Raw genomic sequence first — 14,269 nt, 5'->3', positions numbered from 1 at the left:
CGTCATCACTCCTTGACCATACAGGTTGACCAATTTCTAAATGAACCGAATGAAAGAAGCAAACATATTGATGGTGACGAATGAAACGAATAAAGAACGCTCTTTTCTCGGTCGATGCATTAGTGGAAGTCTCCGCCCAGTGGGCTGCAGACCCCCTAAGCCCCCCCACCCCCGCCCTCTCTGGCATAAAAGTGAGCAGAAGCCGTGCAAGCGCAAGAAAGAAAGAAAGAAGGAGGCAACGAAAGCGTGAGAAGGGAAATCAAGAAATTGCGCGAGGATGAAGTCCCGTTGGCCGCTCGCCTTCTTGTTGTTTTTATTCTGGGGGAGTCCGAGCGCCGCCCGCTCGCCGTACCAGGCCGTCCTGCAGCACAGCCGCGTCCGGGGACGCCAGCAAGGGTGACAAACAGTGAACACTTCTCGTCTCATGCAAGCTACCTCGCTCGCAAGCACTTGCAAACTAACCGCTCACTGCTCGCCTGGCTTCACTGACTAACACGTTCCTGTTCTGAGCCACAAACCTCTCGCATGATGCTCAAAGGCTCTTCGGACTGTCTCTAAATGAAAAATGATCATGTTGGCCAGGCAAGCAAATGTCAGTGAAAGTTGGTCAACGAAGCAAAACTGGACAAAAAGCCCGTCGAATATTACCGCAACAGCGACGACTTGTACGCATCGTCCACGTGTGTGTTTCTTTGGACAAGAAACGCTGCCCAAATGACATGAAATGCTGTTTTGTGTGTCGCCCCCTGCAGGCCCAACGTGTGCGCCATGCAGCAGCCGCGAGGCAGCGACAAGAAATATTTCGCCAACTGCAAGCAGTGGTACCATCGCAAGATTTGCAACCAGCCCACGTGAGTAGCCACGCCCCCTGGGACGCATGCTGTGCTGTCAAATGGCGACGATTGTCCTTAATTTACAAAAGTAGCAAATCAGAATTACAAAAACGCAAAAGGAGGAAATTCCCGTGGTTCTCCAAGACTTTACCATCGGTTAGCACGCCAAAAATATTTAGCACCATGACGACAAAACATTTGAAAACGGTAGCATAGTAGACCCAAGTGTTCACGAAAAGAATCTGTAAAATCCAGGTTTCGATTCGAAAGATTTTAAATTTTAGAATCAAAATGAAAATAAATCACGACATCGCCACTGAGCACTGGGAGAGAATTCACATTCTGAACAAGAAATCGGAGTCCCTTTGCAACTGTCGTCATCATTTCTATTTGAACGACATCCATATGTGGCCAAATGAAGTAAAGTTTGAAAAAAAACAACAGAAAGCGCTGCTGACTCTCCTTGTGCTCATGACGGCCCCCTGGTGGTGACCTCCGGTGTTTTAGTTCTTGTTTTATTCCAAGTGGCCGTCTGGAAAAATAATTTGATTGGCTGCGTTTTTGGTGGACGAGGTCAAGTGAGTGCCGAGCCAGGCGGCGTCTGTCCATTTCCTGCTCAGTCACGTCTTGGTTTGCATCCGAACCTATCTGGGTCTGTCATCACGCGCACACACACACACACACACACACACACACACACACACACACACACACACGATGCTTTTGAGGAAAAAGCGCACTTTTTGTAGCCTTTGTTTTCTTTTGTGGCCGTGCGGTTTTGCTTTCATGAAAGACAAATTGAGATTTTCGCACCGCAGTTGCTGGAAAACAAGTCGGACTTCCTGTGGGGAAGTGCCGGAATGTTCCAAAACCCAGAGGAACGTGTCGCGGGTCTGACAAAAAGGCTTCAACAAGGCTTCACTCGCTTGAGCTGGAAATGAAGACGGAAAAATGTCTTTTCTTTTCAAATGGCTGTCAAATCTTCAAGATTTTCCTTTTCTTGGTTTTCACAGCCAGATTTTTTTTTTTTATTTTTTTATGTGCCGAGTGCCCTGCAGACATTTGGCTGCAGATTCTTGGTCTCTCCAAGGATAAGAACTTCATGAGGCTCATTTATGATGGAAATCTCAACAGGAAGTCAAGAGCCAAGCTTTCAGGCCCGGTGTCAGCTCTGGCAGCTGGATCCGATCTTTGCGCTGATCCGCTTCCCCTGTAAAGTGCTCGCTTGCGTTGGTCTTCTCACTACACACACACACAGGCGTGCACACAAAAGGCCGACCCTTATTTACTAACAATGTGGAGGGGAAAAATACACACGGAAAAAAAACATTTACAAACAACTTTTACGAGAAGACAAGAATTTCCGCATCTGCTAAGCTCGATGAGGTGGTCCAGTGGAAAAATGTTGTTTATATGGATCAAGGCATTCCCACCCCAACTTGCATTTCCAGCAACAATCCAATTTGAAGGGCAGCGAGTAGAGGCTGGTTCTGATTGCATGGAGCATTAGTCATGTGACGTGATGTCACCGACGTGATGATGTGTGACCCGGCGCAGGGTGGTGACATACGAGTGCTGTCCGGGTTATGAGAAGATTCCTGGAGAGAGAGGCTGCCCTGCAGGTATGATCTTTGACCTCCGACACCAAATGCAAGTGAGTTTTCCTTTTTGGTCGTCGAGCTTCCCAGGGTTGAGGTTCTTGTTGTGTTTACAGCGCTGCCTCTGGTCAACATCTACAACACGGTGGGGGCGGTGGGCGCGTCCACCACCAAGATATATGCCGACAGAGCCCAACTCAGGGAGGAGATCGAAGGTCCCGGAAGCTTCACCTTCTTCGCTCCCAGCAACGAGGCCTGGGCCGCGCTGCCCACGGTCGGTCCTTTCGGGAACCTCCTTCCCTTTTCAAACTGTGCTTTGACCAAGCGGACTTTCCGTCCCCAACTTTGATGGTGCGTGCAGGAGATCTTGGACGCGCTGGTGAGCAACGTGAACATCGAGCTGCTCAACGCTCTCCACTATCACATGATCAACCGCCGCCTGACGTCAGAAGAGCTCAAGCACGGCTCCTCCTTCTCCTCCATGTATCAGGACTTCCACGTGCACGTGCACCACTACTCCAACGGGGTAACAACGCACACACTAGCCCGCACATGAACACACACACGTGGAAAATATATATATTTTTTTTTTTTTGCGTTCAGATCATAACGGTGAACTGCGCTCGTCTGATCAAACCGGACCAGCACGCCACCAACGGCATCGTGCACGTGGTGGACCGCGTCATTACCGCCATATCCAACAACGTGCACATGCTCATGGACGTGGACGACGACCTCGAGACGCTGCGCGTGAGTGCCGGCTCTCGCTCCGTGATTCCATGGTGCGTCACGCTGACGAGAGCGCACCGCTTCCTTTCAGACGGCCATCGCTGCCGCCGGCCTCACCAACCTTTTGGAGAGCGAGGGTCAGTATACCATCTTTGCTCCGACCAACGAGGCCTTCCAGAAGATCCCGCCGGAGACCCTGAACCGAATTCTGGGAGATCCCGTGTCTCTTCGAGGTAGAGGGACGCCCCGCGTCTGAAGGTTTCGCTGTTCACATGCTGGCCTCGCTGACGTTGTGGCTTTCAGACCTGCTCAACTACCACATCCTGAAGAACATGCGCTGCGCCGAGTCCATCGTGTCGGGAACGCCGATGGAGACGCTGCAGGGCACGGTGCTGGAAGTGGGATGCGACAAAGATCGGCTGACGGTCAACGGGAAAGCTGTGGTGGTTAAGAAGGACCAGCTGGGCACTAACGGCGTCATCCACTACATCGACGAACTGCTCATCCCCGATTCGGGTACGCTGGAAACTAGTGCTCGACAGCACTGCTAGCTAGAAACTAGTCCAAGTGGAGACCTCCAAATGAGCAAAACAAGTCAAAAGCAAAAACAAAAACATGTCGTGCAGCCAAAACTCTGCTGGAGCTGGCTGAAAGCTCCAACGTGGCGACGGCAACCCGAATGTTTGTGGAGGCGGGCCTGAGCCACCACCTGAAGGGCTCCGAAGCTCTCACCATGCTGGCCCCATTGGACGACGCCTTCAGAGGTGAGAGGAACTGGTCAACGACCTTTGTCGGGCCCGCTCTTGACCCGCGTGCCGTTGACAGGGAGCGTGAGCGGCGACACGCGGAGGGTGATGAGCAATCACGTCGTCAAGGAACAGCTGTCGTCCAAGTCCTTGTATCACAATCAGGAGCTGGAGACGCTCTCGGGTGTCAAACTCCGAGTCTTTGTCTACAGAAACGTAACGTCTCAACTTTCCTTCCCGCTGATTCTTTTCTGTTCGGCTTCACGGGTTTTTGTGCCGCCGGCGTAGAACTTGTGCATCGAGAACGCCTGCCTGGCCGCCCACGACAAGACGGGACGCTACGGCACCATGTTCACCGTCGACAGCGTTCTCGCGCCCCCAACAGGAACCGTCATGGACGTGTTGAAGGCCGACGATCGCTTCAGGTGAGTCCGGTGCCGTCGCGACTCGGGGCTGAACCGCCGCGGCGAGCCTCTCCTGCGGTCTTTTCAGCGTTCTGGTTGGCGTCATCCAAGTGGCCGGGCTGACGGAGCTGCTTAACCGACCGGGCGCGCTGACTTTCTTCGCGCCCACCGACGCCGCTTTCCACGCTATGACGCAGCCGGAAGTCGACAAGCTGATGCGTGAGTGACGCCTTTTGTTGGCAGCGAGCGACCTTTTTCGGCATTTGACGGGCCCCGCTCGTGCGACGTGTTGACTCGACTCGCTGATTTGAACGACAAACATTTGCACTGTGCCGCTTCCAACGGGACAAATATTTACGGGAAGCGTAAATGTAAATGTCAACCGCTGCTCTTCAGGAAACCGCCAGGAGCTGTCAGCTTTGCTCAAATACCACCTTGGTGAGGGGATGGTGGTCCGTGGCGGCGTGGGATCTCACACCAGACTCACGCCCCTGCTGGGCGACAAGCTGGAGCTGGGCGTGGTCAGTGCTCGCCACTCCCTCGCGCTTTGCGCCTCGTCTTTCCCTTAACGTCTGCCACCCGCAGAGGAACAACACGGTCTTCGTCAACCGAGTGCCGGTGGTAATCGGCGACCTGATGGCCACCAACGGCGTCGTGCACGGCGTCGACAGCATCGTCAAACCGCTGCGTGAGTCCATCCGAGACGCTCGGTTTTGTCGCGCCCGCTAAAGACGCCCGTCTGTCTGCTCGTAGCTCCCAAGGTGGACCGAGAGCAAGCTGACGGCCCGCTGGGTTCCCTCAGGTCTTCGTTTTCTTCCGCTACCTCTTCCATGGTGAGAATCGATGACATCACAAGTCCCATGACAAAGAGTCTCAACATACCGAGTTGACGTCCGAGCACCGTCGGCATGAACGAGGCTGTTTTTTTTGCTCATTTCAAGAGTCCACTAGGCGACGAAACGGAACTAAGTGAAGCGCAATTAATGATTGAGGAGAAGCCACCACGAGCTACCAGGCGATTACATCCAGTAGTTGTTGGCGCCGGGGGCGTGGCCGAGCATCCGCGGTGCGCCCACCACCATTTTCAGAGGCCCGACGTGCCGATGTGTGGCCGATTATCGGCTCGGTGTGTTGATGGCGTTTGTCAATTTGCTCGTTGACGTCGTTCATGTTTTTTTATCCTTTGCCCAGCGCTCAGATTCTAGGAGCTTCAGGAACGGTAAGTTGATTTTTTTTCTATTCTAAGCAGACCTCCTCATACGCTGGACGCCGCCCTGATTTTCCTCTTCTTTTCCAGACGAACTTTTCAAGAAGGTTATTCAAAGTCGCTCCAGCAGGACAATGAATGCCTCTCAGTGATGATACAATTTTCTCGTGAAACATTTGCAATGTTTTTTTTTTTCTTCTTTAAACTAGTGGCTCATATGCTCACTTCCTGTTGGCAATCTAGCCACCTGCACGCACGGCATCAAACAAAGAATTGAGCTTCAAAACCAAAATTTGAAAGCAGTCCAGATTGGAGGAAGCTTTCCTTGCTTCTTAGCATTGTTGCTAAATGCTAACTAGCTTATTATCATTGCTAACTAGCTAGCCAACGCTTGCTCCCTGCTAGTTCATTCACTAACAAAAGCAGATCACCACAAAGACGTGTATCAATCGTCCGCTTTTGGACGTGGTCAATGTTGCATCGTGGGGAAACGGAGCCGGCCCGCATTTGAGTTGCTTTGCTTTTTCAATTCAATCAAAGACACTGTTGATGAGGATGTTTTTACAATCGTGGTCACAAAGTCGACCAGTGTGTTTTTGTAAAATAAAGCTCCAGAGTGGCGAGTGTGTGTGTAAGTTGATGCACACCAAGCTTTTGAAAATTGGTTTCACTTATGTTTTATAAAATGTGTCACATTGATCCCAAGTTTTATTTTGGAAGGAAAAAGAGGATTTCACATTGAAAACAATGGCAAGTGTGCAATTACTGTGAAAACAAGAACCATCAGTCGTATACGCCCTCCATGAAATTCACAAAATGGATGGGGCGGAGCCTACATGGCACAATTAAAGCTGAAGAATAATCAGTCATGCTGCTTGTGCAAAGGTCACTTGGAAGCTATCCAACACATCCAATGAACAGTCAAATTGTTTGGTATTCTGAACACTTGAAATGGATCCAACGCAAACACATCAAAACTAATCAACGTTTCTCACCAGGATTATCAAGACATCCAACGCGCACGCACATCGGCGTGATTAAAGCTGATCAACGCAGGATCCAATTTGAGATAACTTTAAAAAACAAACAAAAAACAGCAAAATACAAAAACAAGGTCAAAGATTGATTGATTGATTGATTGATTGATTGACGGGGACCAGTAATGAAATAAAGCTGACAAAAGTCCAGCATAGCAAAAAGCAGCCAGGGTGAGCGCACAGCCGGCTGCTCGTCACGGTTTTCCGATGTCAACCGTGATCTTGGTGTAAAGCGGCAATCTTTCCTTGGAAACCACCTTGTAGGACAGAGACTTGATGCCATCCTTGTTCATCGTCTCCCGAGTGTGAGCGATGCGGTCGAACCTGGCGACGTGCAAAAAAGAAAAAAAAAAAAAAGAGCGGGCGGTCAGTATTTCCGAGAGACCAGAGCAAGAAGTGAGCGAGCTGGGAGAGCAAACAAAAAAAACGGGCGCGAGAGAGAGAGAGAGAAGCGGACGAGGGAGAACAGAACAGGTGAGCAAGTGGGACGAGAGAGAGACAGGGTAGCTAGCAAAAAGGCGCTGCGTCCTGGCTAGCGACAGAAGCTAAACATCCGGCAACCTACTCGCCACCGCAACTGCGTACCAGAGAGCCAGTTCAAGTTTTCTAGAACGACGGGGAGGAGAAAGGATCTTCCGACCGAGGAAATGCGGAAGGAATGACGACACTGGACGTTTCCAGAAGACTGGAGCGAGATCGGTGAAATATTTTGCGCGTGACTCGGAGATCAAGCGAGTTGGTTGCGATAAAGGCGCGGTGAGGAAACTCTCGGTGGGGCAAGCGGATCTTCTGCAGCAGTGGGAGAATTCAAGAAAGGAACAAACATCGCACCTTGAAATACATTTCATCGTGAAATAAAAACTCTTCTATTGGTCGCTGTAGCATCGAGACTCGGGAGTTTCCGAAAAATTCCTGCTCCTTTTTCCGATTGTGTAGTGACGATTTTTGTTGGTATATGTTTCATACTTGAGCTTTTTCTTCTTATACGTGTGAAAATAATTTATTCATCCACGACTGTCATGCATTACTTTTATGAGCCAAAGCGCTGTGTCGGCAAGAAGAGCAGAGAGACGAGGTGAGACGGAGGAGAGCGGGAGGGAAGGAAGGAGCGTGTTACCGTACCGCTGAGGGTTGGGTTCGTTCTGTTTGTCTCTCTCGTGGCGGATCATGCGACATTTACCCACATCGCCGCTGGGCCTGGAGATGGTCATCCCTTTGGACGCCAGCCTGGCAAAAGACCAAAGTCACCTGTTACAAACGTTTCTCCCCCCCACCATCACTCGTTTTTTCTACAACGATGGCTCATGTCAGCGAATAATGCCGACCTGTTGTAGATGTCGTCGTCCTCACCCCCCCAGCCCCAGTAATTGTTGGGGAAGCCGTTGATGCTCAGGTACTGCTCCTTCCTCATGGACGACACGCCACCAAAGTACTGATTGTACGGCAACCTGCACATGAGAGTGCGAGTGTGTGTGACTTCTGCAAGCGACTGACGCACAATTTTGTGCAGGGAACAGGAAGCCTGTCGCTCCCTCGCAGGAAAGAGGAAACGTTGATCATGAGAGTTTGACAGCACATCACTTTCCTCTCAGCCGTCACTGTTGCACAAATAAACACACGAGGTCTGAAACGGTGAAAAGATTGGATTGCGGCTCGGGTAACCATTTTGTTCAAATCAAGCTTCCGTGCAATATCGTCTATTTGCAAACTTGACGGAAAATGACAACATGGCATGAAAACCTTAAAGGGTTTGGGAGTCGCTGCTGGTGTAGGGCCACACTTGCCTGTCTTGTGTGACGACACCGCGAGTTTGATTCCCACGACAAATCGCATTAAAAACCCCGCCGCCACTGAACTCTCGCACGTTTCTTTAACTTTCTTTCAGTGACCGCTCCCAAAGTAGGACATGTCAAAACTCGACAACGCGAAATTGCTTGGTCTGAGATCCGCTCCCGATTTGGATTGCCAAAAGATTCATCGTTCAGCGCCATACGTGTGCGTCTGACCTGAAGCCGAACTTGTCCATGGACACGGACAAGTGTCGGGGCTGGCTGAAGCACTTGTAGATGTTGCGGTCGTCCATGGGGATTAAGTCTACGTCACTGAAGACAAAACAGTCGTAGTCATACTCCTTCATGGCCTCGGCGTAGCCCGCGTTCAGCAGTTTGGCCCGGTTGAAGATCTCGTCGCCATCCTGGTGTGCGGGCACACACAAACACACACGTACGAACAAGGAGCTCAGATGGCGTCCGGTTTCAGCAGCCGTGTCGATCCTCAGTGCTATTGTGGTGTGTCACCTGACCACTAGAGGGGGTCGTTTACAATGCTGTCGTCGCAGATTTTTCATTCGGACAAAAGTAGTACTTGGTGTCATCAATAGACAATAATGAAGCCTTCTATGGCGCGTGTCAAGAACTGCAGAGGGTTCATTTATCAACTTTGGTCATTTAGGCACTGGTCTGGGAGGGCGTACACACCAAACGCCAAATTGCCATCAATTGGGAGCGCAAAATAGTGCATCGGCGCATTCAACAAGAGATTGTGTATTTGCTCATTTTGGAACGCGAGCGGGGCATTTTTGAAAGGGTCGGACTTATCGGCGCACTCAAGTGCATACTGAGTGAAGTCCGCACCTTTGATAAATATTTCCTTGCACTTTCAAGTTTAGTCCTACATGGGAACTGGACCTTTTCGATGGGCTGGATTTGGGCTACTGAGCTGGAAAAAATATTTACTCCTTTGAGGTTTCCATCGTGAGTTTGTATTTGGGGGAGAAAACAACTTTGATTTTGCCAAGAGGGCAAGGCAAGCTCACCTGCCACCACCGGCGATACAAAAGCGTGCCGCGACTTTACAGGAAGAATGCGAAAGAGAAGCAGAAGAACAAGAAGGAGGCGTAGTTCTTTGGACAGCCGCGATGAGCTGCTATTGGCTCACACCAAGCGGAGGGGGCGTGTCTGAGCACCTCCAGAGAAAACAGCCTGTCTTGTCGGGGTTAGGGTTAAAAAGAGCGAGGAGGAGGACACAACAAGAAAGACGGTTAGAATTGTTCATGCCAACATGCAAAATCAACATTTGAAAAGCAGAGTTATTGGTTTGCAAACATGTTAGGAATGGCAACAGACATTTGCTCACTTTCAGCGTAATGGACAGAAACATTTGCTCACTTTCAGCGTGATGGACAACATTGAGAGATCCTTAAAGTGGAAGTCAACCCCAAAATTCTCTTGACAATAATTATGTTGTATGTGCTCGTGTAAACACAGCATTCTGATTAATATTGCGTCTGTGGACTATGCGCTAATCAGCATCATTCACCTGTTTTTAGCCATCTCGGAGATTGGCCATTTTGCCACCTGCTGTCGACTAATGATGACATCATAGTTGCCAGTGCTCAGGTCTCAACCAATCAGGGCTCAGCTCTAGAAAACTGGTGAGCTGTGATTGGTTGCCACCTGAGACCTGGCAACTGTGCTGTCATTTTCACTCAATAGCAGGTGGCAATATGGCCGCCCACTGACATGGATAAAAACAGGAGGATTTGACTTCTTTTATTGATATTCTATGGACCAAACATTAATTGGAAAACTGAAAATGTTTGTTTGGGGTTCCAATATTAGAAAATGGGCTGAGCCAGAAGTCAACCATTAGTTCAAGCAGCTTGTACGCACCTTTAAGGTGCACAGTTACCAAATGGCTGAGTTGAAATCTCTTTGCCGGTACTGTCACAGTCACAATTTGATGCGTCAAAGCCATGCATGCGATACTGAGGTTTGTGTCGCGCAGTCGTCGAGTGGCAGCTCGCCGCTGCGTCGACGACTACCTGGTTGATGACGTAGACGCCGTAGTCCAGCTGCTGGCGCTGCAGGATGGGGTGCAAGTAGTAGAGCCAGAACTTGAGGTGCTCGTCTCGCTTGCGGAAGGGGATGACGATGGCCACCTTCTGCAGCGCCACACAGTCCTTGGGCTTGTAGCGGCCACCCGGCCCCACGTTGGGGTTGGTCTCCTCCACCTCGTCCAGGCTCACCGGAATGTTAAACTCCACCCGCAGAGGACCCACTGGAACGAGAGTATTCCAACATAATCATACAATCAAGATCATTTGTCAACCCTAACAAAAGTGACCTTAAGACCTGGGCGCCATTACAAAGCATTACATCGATCAAGACCCCTGTACACGAGTTCCCATCACCAAGCCTGCCCCGGCTGCTATTGATAACCTTGTAAATGCTTTTAGTTTTCAAAGTTTTCAAACTGTAGAAAAGTTTCATCAATCAACAAAGTCACCATTTACCCGTCTTTTATCTGAATTGATGCTTGGCTGGAGTCATTTTAATCTTATTATTTGAAATGACTTTATTTCGATTTTGGCAGTGTCTTTGTGTTTTGCTTCTCATTCTGTCATGCTTTAAATGTTTTAGATTGAATTGTCTTTTTGTTTTTTGGTATGGCGCCGCTGTGAGTGGCAGCCTCCCGGCGGTGTTCTCTCTTTTCCGCTTTATTTCCTTCTTTTCTCCTTTTTCTTTCTTTCTATTTGTCCATTCGGCAATGCTGGTGCCTTCTACCGCACCGCGGCGTGTGCAGTTCGCTTCGGATCGGATGTTTTTTTCCCCCACATCGGTCGGGACCGGCGTGACGCTACGACAGCCGTTCTGCTCATCCGGCCGCTGCTGGCCGGGTCCCTCGCCTTGGCCTCGCAGCCGCGAACCCTGTGGGACGTCCGCGCCCTCGTGCTCGTCGGAACCAACGACCTTCGCCGTGCCTGCCCTATGGTGACCATCTGCACCAGGACGCTGCTCACGCGTTTGCCTGTTCTGTGATGTTTTACCGATTCACGACCACGGTCCATTGGGCGCCGTTTAACTTGACTGCCCTTACACCTGTTTATTGACCCCGTGGAGGCTATTTTGTGTGTTCTTTGGTATTGAGGGGGGCTGGTTGGCCGCTGTTACTTTTTTCCTTTGTCTTGTTGCTTTGCTTTGGTTTTTAACTTTCACACTTATTGGCTTTCTTTGTGGCGCCGTTGTGTGGCAGCCTTATAGGAGCCTATTGAGTTGTGTGTGTGTGTTTTATATACCCGCTCTGTAAGTGTGAATACTGCTGGGGATCAATCAAGTTTCAATCAATCAAATGTGCTATACAAACAAACTTGCCTTGCCTTGCGTCGGCATCTGGCGGAGGTCACAGCTGAGGAAACACAGCGCGCAGAGGTTGGTGCTCAAACACGCCACGACAGAAGTTAAGTGTCAGAATAGTTTGGGATTTTTATTCTCACTCATTTTTTTGGGGGGGGGGTTTGTTGTTTATGTTGGCATTTAAACTTTTGTTTTTCCAAATTCTGATTTTTGTGTTTAAGGTCATAATTCATTCTTTTTACTAAAATGCTTTGCTTTAGTCTATTTTATATGCAGTGTTTTGCAAGTATGAAATTAAAAACGGTCATATATTACGCTGTAAAAACTGAAAATACAGAATACACAAAAAATAAGTTCAACTGATGAAATAAAGAAAAGTCAAAGTCAAGAACAGGTTTAAAAATGAGTCAAACAAAAAAGAGAAACTGTTAAAAAAAAAAAAAAAGCAACAGAACTAACTTTAAAACTAGCGAGCAGGTTCAGAAAAGGGGGAAAGAGTTAAGGAAAGAAGAGTGTCATGAAAAACTACCAAGTTTGCTAGTGTTAATAGATGCAGAAAATGAACGTGTCTGACCGAGGAGGGGTGAAGTCTGTGGACATTTCTTCAAGCTTTTGCCTGCCGCAAGCTCATCTTCTGGTTCTGCGGCTGCTTTGGCTTCCAGGGGCGGCTTGGCTGCTTCGGTGCTTCCTGTGGTGCCAATGTGTCCCGTGATGCCGGCGCGGGTCTGCTGGTTCTGGACGAAGGAGAAGCGAATGTCCAGAGAGCGGACGTAGAAGAAGACGGTGACAGAGATGTGCAGGAAGCAGAGCAGAACGACGAGTTTGCAAGTCCGGTGAAGGACGTTAAAGTTGACCGTCGGCTCGGCAGAGGTCATCGTGACCTCTCTCTCACTTCCGTTTTTTTTGACCCTGCTAGCTGCTGACGAGAACCTCCATCTTCTCTCAGGTGGACCTGACGACGCAAGCCAGAATACGAACCGACACTAGTGACGTCAGCAACTCCAGAGTTCTCGCACTTAGCATTAGCCACGTTAGCTTTAGTTATGTTAGCCTTTCTCACGAGCGTTCACACAAGTTGGTCCCGTTCAAACACTTCTTCAAATTCAAAGACAGAACTGGCTCATAAAAACCTCACGTCTACGTCACAGGTCCGAAACGGATTAACGTTACGCGCGGCAACCAAAACTACTTGACGGGAACTTCCAAAGTCTAAAATGTTAGGCAGCCCCCCCTCCCCCCACCCCCCAAGTCAAACACGCGCACAGCTGTTTCCATTTATACATTTCGAAATAAAATAATCGTACGTTTTTTACGCTTGTTGTATTTATTTTCCCCTCAAACAATAATTTTTTACTGTTTGTACTAAAATTTCCCTGAAACGGTCATTTGTTACTACTTGTGTTAATTTGTTTTTTGAAATGGTAATTTGTTTCTGCTTACATTAATTTGACATTTTAGTTGGCTGTAGCAGGAAGTGACGTACATCTCGGCGGCCATCTTATCAAGGCTAACGTGCCAACGTAACGGCCATATTGGTATAGGCAATATCGGCGATATATGGCATTGAAAATGAATCATGTCTTTCTAATTTTGCAACAAATGTTCATGAATTTCCCATACCGTTCTCTGATGTCACTGTTTTAGTATCTTGCCAACTAATTCCTACTTTCTTTGTGGCTTTTGCATAAGTGATCCCCTGTGTTACACGAATCCTCTGTATTTCTACTGCTTTCAAGTTCACCTCACAACCCCGTTAAGCTGAAGCATCCCCCCTTGCGCGACTTCTCGATGCATTTGAAAATGAAAAAACACATAAAAAAAACAAGTGTCCTCATTTGAGAATAATAGTACAGATCTATTGTCAAAATGAAATTGGGAATTTAATTTTAAATCGGAGGACAAACTAATATTATGGTTGATGATATTGTGATTTACTACCCGCTTAAAAAACAATTAAAAATTATCAAATCAATTTTCATTTTTTTCCAAAATGCCCGGGGCTAAAAAAGATGTCATTACAAAACTAAAATGATAGAAAAAACACCCCAACTATCGCCACTAGATGTCCCAGTTAGTTGCTGGGCCTTTTGTGGCTTGAGTCTTTGCTTCCAAAGAGAAGGCCCTTCAGACTTCTGCAGGCACAACTAAAACACTTTTGCACCACTGCAGGAAAGAGGGACACTCAAGCAATGGAGAAAAAAAAGGCTGCACGGGTTTAAATTGATTGTGTATTTTATTTTAACAATTGAACCTCTCTCCCTGAAGCTCTTGAAAATGCAATTGGTGCACACTTGCTCGCTGCTAAAAAAAATCCTTGTTTGGCCCTTTTTGTGCTAAGCGATGATGGCTGCGTGTGTTTCATTGCAGGTAACCACGGCTGACCGATGAGGAACGCTAGCGGCAGGTACCGTCTTCCTCTTATGTCCAGTCACTCAAACATGACATCTTGTTCTGGAGCCTCGTTGTCATCAACACCCACACCAATTTGCGACACCTGTTTGCCATTGAGGCGGCTCGGTGGTGCACTGGGTAGCACGTCCGCCTCACAGTTAGGAGGGTGCGGGTTTGATTCCACCTCCG

General features: G+C 48.7%; 2 protein-coding genes across 3 annotated transcripts; one reads left to right on the top strand and one right to left on the bottom strand.

The window, feature by feature from the left end:
- Positions 1-170: 170 nt before the first annotated feature.
- On the top strand, positions 171-6,140 carry tgfbi (transforming growth factor, beta-induced). Of its 2 annotated transcripts, none has more exons than XM_049734008.2 (17): positions 171-396; positions 753-851; positions 2,391-2,455; positions 2,548-2,705; positions 2,793-2,957; positions 3,035-3,181; positions 3,252-3,393; positions 3,464-3,676; positions 3,787-3,924; positions 3,986-4,122; positions 4,195-4,331; positions 4,399-4,529; positions 4,707-4,831; positions 4,896-4,998; positions 5,064-5,143; positions 5,502-5,529; positions 5,608-6,140. In XM_049734008.2, exons 1-17 carry the CDS (start codon positions 278-280, stop codon positions 5,667-5,669), a joined length of 2,049 nt encoding a protein of 682 aa, XP_049589965.1. In that variant the 5' UTR covers positions 171-277; the 3' UTR covers positions 5,670-6,140. The 2 variants fall into 2 exon arrangements, with proteins under 2 accessions (XP_049589965.1, XP_049589974.1); XM_049734017.2 differs by lacking the exon at positions 171-396 and adding an exon at positions 481-665.
- A 67-nt stretch (positions 6,141-6,207) lies between these two features.
- b4galt1l (DP-Gal:betaGlcNAc beta 1,4- galactosyltransferase, polypeptide 1, like) lies at positions 6,208-12,951 on the bottom strand. The gene is made up of 6 exons (XM_049734062.2): positions 12,264-12,951; positions 10,378-10,613; positions 8,561-8,748; positions 7,880-8,002; positions 7,677-7,781; positions 6,208-6,878 (listed from the first exon to the last, which is right to left on the bottom strand). The coding sequence occupies exons 1-6, from the start codon at positions 12,562-12,564 to the stop codon at positions 6,749-6,751; spliced, it is 1,083 nt and encodes a 360-aa protein (XP_049590019.1). The 5' UTR covers positions 12,565-12,951; the 3' UTR covers positions 6,208-6,748.
- Positions 12,952-14,269: the final 1,318 nt, after the last annotated feature.

This window comes from Syngnathus scovelli, chromosome 1 (assembly GCF_024217435.2).
Source record: "Syngnathus scovelli strain Florida chromosome 1, RoL_Ssco_1.2, whole genome shotgun sequence".
NCBI classification, from domain to species: domain Eukaryota; kingdom Metazoa; phylum Chordata; class Actinopteri; order Syngnathiformes; family Syngnathidae; genus Syngnathus; species Syngnathus scovelli.
Note: the sequence above shows the minus strand (reverse complement) of the source record. Positions and strands in the feature narration are given on the sequence as shown.

What these genes read in the sequence shown, in the direction of transcription:
- tgfbi (XM_049734008.2), top strand. Translation starts at nt 278, where the DNA reads ATGAAGTCCCGTTGGCCGCTCGCCTTCTTGTTGTTTTTATTCTGGGGG. An exon ending in ACTGCTCATCCCCGATTCGG is followed by an intron (nt 3,677 to 3,786) that starts GTACGCTGGAAA and finishes CATGTCGTGCAG; the next exon opens with CCAAAACTCTGCTGGAGCTG. An exon ending in AAGGCCGACGATCGCTTCAG is followed by an intron (nt 4,332 to 4,398) that starts GTGAGTCCGGTG and finishes CGGTCTTTTCAG; the next exon opens with CGTTCTGGTTGGCGTCATCC.
- b4galt1l (XM_049734062.2), bottom strand. Translation starts at nt 12,564, where the DNA reads ATGACCTCTGCCGAGCCGACGGTCAACTTTAACGTCCTTCACCGGACT. An exon ending in ACAGACTTCACCCCTCCTCG is followed by an intron (nt 10,614 to 12,263) that starts GTCAGACACGTT and finishes CTCTCGTTCCAG; the next exon opens with TGGGTCCTCTGCGGGTGGAG. An exon ending in AACGAACCCAACCCTCAGCG is followed by an intron (nt 6,879 to 7,676) that starts GTACGGTAACAC and finishes GCACGTCGCCAG; the next exon opens with GTTCGACCGCATCGCTCACA.